This window comes from Halyomorpha halys, unplaced genomic scaffold, assembly GCF_000696795.3.
Source record: "Halyomorpha halys isolate HHAL.00 unplaced genomic scaffold, Hhal_1.1 Scaffold2390.1, whole genome shotgun sequence".
Lineage (NCBI taxonomy): Eukaryota > Metazoa > Arthropoda > Insecta > Hemiptera > Pentatomidae > Halyomorpha > Halyomorpha halys.
The window spans coordinates 3,191-9,355 of record NW_027112768.1 but is presented as its reverse complement, the minus strand read 5'-3'; the positions used below and the strand labels follow the sequence as shown (position 1 = coordinate 9,355).

Below are 6,165 nucleotides of genomic sequence, written 5' to 3'. Positions count from 1 at the left end.
GTGGTTAAGGTTATGTCGAACTAAATTTAAATTTAAATCTCCCGCCAGGGGGTCACGTGACCAAATACTAGCCTACCATTGGCTGCCTAATGATCACGTGGCAGACCACGTGAGTGGTTAAGGGTGGGTCGAGCCGAATATTTGAATTCAAATCTCCCGCCATGTGTGACGTCATCAAAATGCTGGCTTCTGATTGGCTCCTCAAATCAGTGTCCCAGCTCGCCCATACTCTCACTACTAACGATGTAAACTTGTTATGGAAGTGGGACCACTTAAGGAGATCACCACAAAACATTGGGATAGGAATCCTAGGTAATTGTGGTTTCTGTGTGAAAGTTGCACTTTGATTAAATGTGGACCAAGCAGAAAGCCTAGTGTGTTATGGACATTTTCTTGCTTCGCGCTTCTGTTGAATTACTAACAGTACACCATTCGCCTACACTATGTCCTCCTTTAATGAGTCGTTAGGAAATGGGTCCTTGTCCCCAATCGCTATAGTGAGCTCTTCACGCTCCGACTAGGCCTCCCCAAATACAGCCCAGGGTCGCATAGCTTCTACCAGCCTCGCCTCGAACATGGCTGCGTCAGCGTCGCTAAAAGTTTCTATATCAATGTTGGAAACACCCATAATATTCTGTTTCATACCCAGCATCCGCCCTTCTAAGACAGTAGTGCGTTCTGAAGTTCCAGATTTCACCATACTTTTCAATGACAAAAGTGAAGAGTCCCCCTGTTCAATCACCGCAGTCTAAGATGAATCAAAATCTGCAGTGATTGAATTGTATAAAAAATACTGCTTCTGGATTTTAATGAAGTGGACTGTATTTAGTGGTTTGAACAAAATGAGACAAGGTTATAATGATGTGCCTCTATTCTGCATGATAATATGCAATTGATAATATGGTTTGACCAAAGATGGTTACAATGTTAATATTAGTTAGATTAGTTAAATTAATTTTAATTATGGAATACATTAAAGAATGATATTACAATTTACTTGATGGTCGGCTACTGATATGTGGCTTCTGTAGATCTTGGAGGTTATGTCTTGTTCTGTTTTTAATTTTCTCATCTTGTCCCTGTTCCCTGCCTGGCTATGTTGATCAAACTATTCACTCATCGTGAGTGATAGCTGACTACCAGCAAAATGTAGTTGCCCTAGGTACCCTGTGTTCACTTGTCTGTGTTACCTCTTCACTGCCTCAAGGGGTACTTGTCCTCACTGGCTGTGGGTACTTAGCTACTACTTTTTTCTCCCATAAGATGGCAGCATTTTGAGCTGACCTTGAATATGTTTTACGGGGCTTTCGTAAACACCTCCGAACAGGAGGTGAGAGAGAGGAAAGAATGAATTAAGAAACGAAAAATGTCGAAAGTGAAGGAGTAAATTGAAAGAACGTTGATAGCTAACTAACCTGGAGAAGAACAATTACACACATTATATAACATAGGGTAGAACCGAATAGGGAAATAACTGAACCGAAATATTGATGAAATGTGAGTATGAGGAAACAGGTTGAGTGATGTCATCGAGCGAAGAAGGTGTTGTTCAACTTATCACATCTAGAAAACCAAGACGGTTCTACCTCTTTAGAATGGCCTAGTGCGCTGAGACCCTACCAATTATGATACAATGGAATGGAAGTCTGACCAGTTATCTCACAATATAATAAAAAACCTTTTATGAATGAATATTCTCCCAAACGGACAACTTCAGAAAGAATATAGTGAAATGTGTATATTGCTCTATGTGCTGTAACTAAGAGATAAAACAACAAAACACGTATGGTTAAAGTGAATTTAAGGTAATAGGTAAACAGTTGTTTGTAACTTATATAACTTAAAGACTTTACTTTTGTTAACAGTTTGTTAATAACTTTTAAATGAATACTGTGGAAATAGTGAATAAAATTGTGAGAAATAAAAGTAAGTGTTTTATTAAGGTTAGCGTTTATCACTGTTAGGTTAGGCTATGTTGAATTTTAAGTCAGCAAAATTAATTTGAATTCATTTGCGATTGAATTAATTCACCTGTTACTAATTAATTAAACTATAATTTATTTATAAATTGATAATTGGCAATAGATTTGAAAGGTTTAATGAATTCATTAAGGTTTGTTAGCTATCTCTGTGCATAAAGCGTGTTACACTTGAAAACTTACATAAATGAAATAGAAATAGAACATATAGGAAATACAGTTAAGAATTTTTTCCCACTAAATTATGGAATTTAAGATTCATTAAAGGTTATGAATTGTTAACAACATGGCAATAAAGACATGAAGGTTTAATGAATCTGTAACAGTCAGCGAGCACGTAGTGCCGCTATAACCCGCCAGGGGCCAGCACTACAAGCGTCTAAGAAGCTGTATAATTGTATATAAGTTTATCATTATAAAAATACGATCTTTTGTATAAATGTATATATGTTAATATGTAATATGTAAGAATGTTAATTATAAAATAAAAAGAGATTGAGCAAAACGATTCTACGGAACTATCTCAAGTAGAGTTAAAAGAGTGAATTCTCAGTGATAACCGATCACATGAGGCCTTCAATTGTCACCGGGATTGATCCACCAGATCAAGCCTTCTCCGGGTCTAGTCATAGCACTGGTGGCTTACACTCTACTTGAGATAGAGAAGTTTATTGCTAATCTATTCTCGTAAGAGTTGGTTTTTGTTATGCTCACCTTAGACTATGGCCTATCTCCTTTCCCTTTCTCCAGCAATCTTAGTCCGTCCGCTTCATCTCGGCAACTAAGATTGTAACCTAATTCCTAACGGTTACACTGGTCCGTCCGCTTCATCTCGGCAACTAGTGTAATTTCCCGTCTCTCCCCGGCTCTAGTGCGTCCGCTTCATCTCGGCAACTAGAGCTGCACCTAGCCTTATCAGCTTACTGGTCCATCCGCCTCATTTCGGCAACTAGTAAGCTGGCTCCTATCATGACAATTCTAGTCCGTCCGCTTCATCTCGGCAACTAGAACTGTTACTCTGCCTCAGACTCTCTAGCCTAGACCTCCTCTACCTAGTCAGTGTCCAGGGCTCATCCCCTGGCACGGCCTTCCTTTCTAACCTATTAATGAATACGTCTTGTCGTGGGCCTTCTGTAAAGAAATATCAGGCTGGAGAAATCGCCTAAGACCAGACAACCCCGACAAATCTTAATTTAACTCAGAAAAAATAACACGGTATGAATACATAATTCTGCGCTATGTTATAGCATGAAATTTCCTTCCTACTTGTTGACATTATATTGTAATTACACATGCACTGAGCAATCGAACGTCATCACCATTGCTGAATTGGCCTTTTCCCTCGTAAGAACAATAAATTAGGTTTCCAGAATACTATTTCACTAAGCTGTGATTTGAAATTTGTTGAAAAATGAGTTACAATTTTGGATTATTAGGTCTGGCATGGACCTTATGCGCGAACACTAATTTTGAAACTGAACTTGAATTATAATTTTATTAATCTGGCTCATTACAGGACCATTATGTATGAAGTACGCCTTCCACTGAAGGCCAAGCGCACATTCACTTTTGATAAGCTGGTGGGATATAGTGGACTGTATATAATAAAAATAAACATGGTTAACTGAAAAGGAAAATCTATTGTCTAAGTTAGAAGTAGTGGGGGGTGACTGAAATAAAACATTTGTTGTTAGACGTGTTAATGAATTTGGAATAACTGGGCTATGGAAAACTGTAGATTTGATGATGATGTATGTTAATTATGCTGAATTAGGTGGACTTCTCCATGTTACTTCCTCCTCATTTTTGGATTTCTCTATAATGCCTTCATTTCTTGATCTCTCTCTCTCATCTGCTCTGGGAGGGGGGGGGGGGGAGGCACTTCAGTGTCTCTACTCACTCATTTTGCACTAAAGATGATAGTGAAGAAAAATAAAGGAGAACTGCTTGTGACAAAAAAAAAAGATGGCTCTCAGATTCCAGGTTGCTTCTCTTCCCACTGAGAGTGCTGGAGGAGGTAAGCTTTTGCTGTTGGCCACTTGGGCGCTGATAGTGTCTTTCTAATGGAAACAACCCCCCAATCTATTGCAGACTTTTGCCTAACCTTAAGTTACCCGAAACAATACCTATCAGGACAAAAATGGCATGTGCTATAAAGAATCTCTCTTTTTCAATATGTTGGTAGAAAAGTGATTTCTTGTAGTATATACTAACATTTGTATGTTTATATCAAGTTTATCTTTCTGCAATGGAATGGTGTGTTGTTTTTTCATAAAGAATTGTTTATCTAAAGAAATGATATTTTTTAATCTTTAGGTTGTGAACGCTTTGTAAGAGTAATTATTAACATAGTCATAAATTATGTAGTATTACATTTATTTCTTCTTATATTTTATTTTAATTATATTATTTCAAATTTTTTTGAGACAAGGTAATTATTTATTAAATAAATCAAAAATTAATATCCAATTCTGTCTCAACAAAAAATAGTGTTGAGACAGAATAGGATACTAATTTTTGATTTATTTAATAACTTATATTTTATTTTAATATATATGTTATATATTTTATTGAAATCTTACAGGGATATTTGTTACAATTTTTATCATTGAACGGTTTGGTCGTAAGATAACAATGGCTGTCCAGTTTACAATGTTCTCCATTTGCCTTGCGATCCTTTATTTTAGTTCTGAAAAGTAAGTATTCATGAAGTAACATTAGTATTAATAGTTTTTTCTTACTTATTTTAATCATTTGAATTTTCACTTATTTATCTTTAAAAAATTTAGGGTTCACTTCCAATGATTCACCTATGAAATTATCAACATTCTTTACCATCTTTTGTTAGTACTTTTGTGATTGATTGTATTATGATATATCTCATTGTTTCTAAACGCAGAACCTGTAGCATGTTTATAACTTTATTTTTTCTTTTGTAAGTCTATTAGGTAATAGGATAGTTGCATACTCCAAACAAAAGATTTGTGGATGGTTTTTTTTTTTTGTTTGTTATAACATAAATCGATAGGCTTGCACTATTACTTTTTGTATTAGTTTTTCTCAGAGTTAGCTCAACATCCTGATATACATCTCAGCTTGTATTTCAATGTTTTATTTTATATTACACCTAATAAATAGGTCAAAAAATTAAGATTATAAAGAATTACTTTTTATCATCTTTTTTTTTTTTTTACTACCTGCCTAGCCATTTCTAGCATAGGAAGCACAGCTTTATCAGTAAAGCATTAAACCTAGCACTGGGCTCCACAACAATGTAAATGTGAAAAAAATTATCTCCCCATGAATTGAAGGAATCCCCTCCCCCAGTTAAATTTTATAATATGAAAATAAATTGTAATGATGAGATAGTTGACCGTGGATAAATTATTATAAATTATAAAAATAAAAAAAGAGAATAAAACATAAAACGCACCTGTTTGAAGCAAATTTGACAGTCAAGTGCCACGAACGGCCCAGACTCAGAATTGAAAAATACGTTACAAAGATGAGGTATTTTGGAGGAAACGTTACAAGTGGTTAAAAAATAAAAAGTAGAAAATATTTAAAAGAGGAAAGTGTGTAAGAGGGTGATGACAAATGGTTTTAGAAAATGTTAAAAAATACGTTATAAGGATGACGAAGTTGCTGGAAGATGACAATGTGTTTTAAGTATTTGGATATTTAAAAACTGTTAAAAAGGAAACCTATAAGAGGGTGACGACAAATGTTTTAGAAATAGTTTAACAAGTGAAACAATAAATTACAAAGTAGGCAAAAAAAAAAAACGGTGAATAAGGTTTTTGGCTAAGTTAATTTTGTGATGGTAAGGATGCTGGGAGTGTTAATTTAGAAGTCTGCTTGAATAGGTTGGTTTGGTGTACCAGTCAGTGGATACAGTGTTGTCTAGGTTTCTTATGATGAGGAGGTCAAGGAAAGGAAGGGAGTTATTATTTTCAATTTCTACACAAAAACAACAAATATTTTACTGTAGAAATTGAAAATAATAACTCCCTTCCCTTTCCTTGACCTCCTCGTCATATGAAACCCAGACAACACTGTATTTGTATATAATTTTAATTTTTAAATTATTAGTAAACAAATATTCATATTCATTTTCATTATATAACTTCAAATTTTTATTTTATTTCCTTAATTATGTTATTTTTAATTACTTTTTTTTTTTTTT

At 34.7% G+C, this 6,165-nt stretch overlaps 1 protein-coding gene across 7 annotated transcripts in view; it reads left to right on the top strand.

Annotated features, from left to right (window-relative positions):
• LOC106691475 (synaptic vesicle 2-related protein) overlaps positions 1 to 6,165 on the top strand; it is a gene marked incomplete at its 3' end in the record, with an annotated part of 41,172 nt that overhangs the window by 32,800 nt on the left and 2,207 nt on the right. For all 7 annotated transcript variants that reach the window (XM_067050529.1, XM_067050531.1, XM_067050528.1 and 4 more), the window contains 1 exon segment: positions 4,564 to 4,675. In XM_067050529.1, the coding sequence (XP_066906630.1) occupies positions 4,564 to 4,675 (112 nt within the window).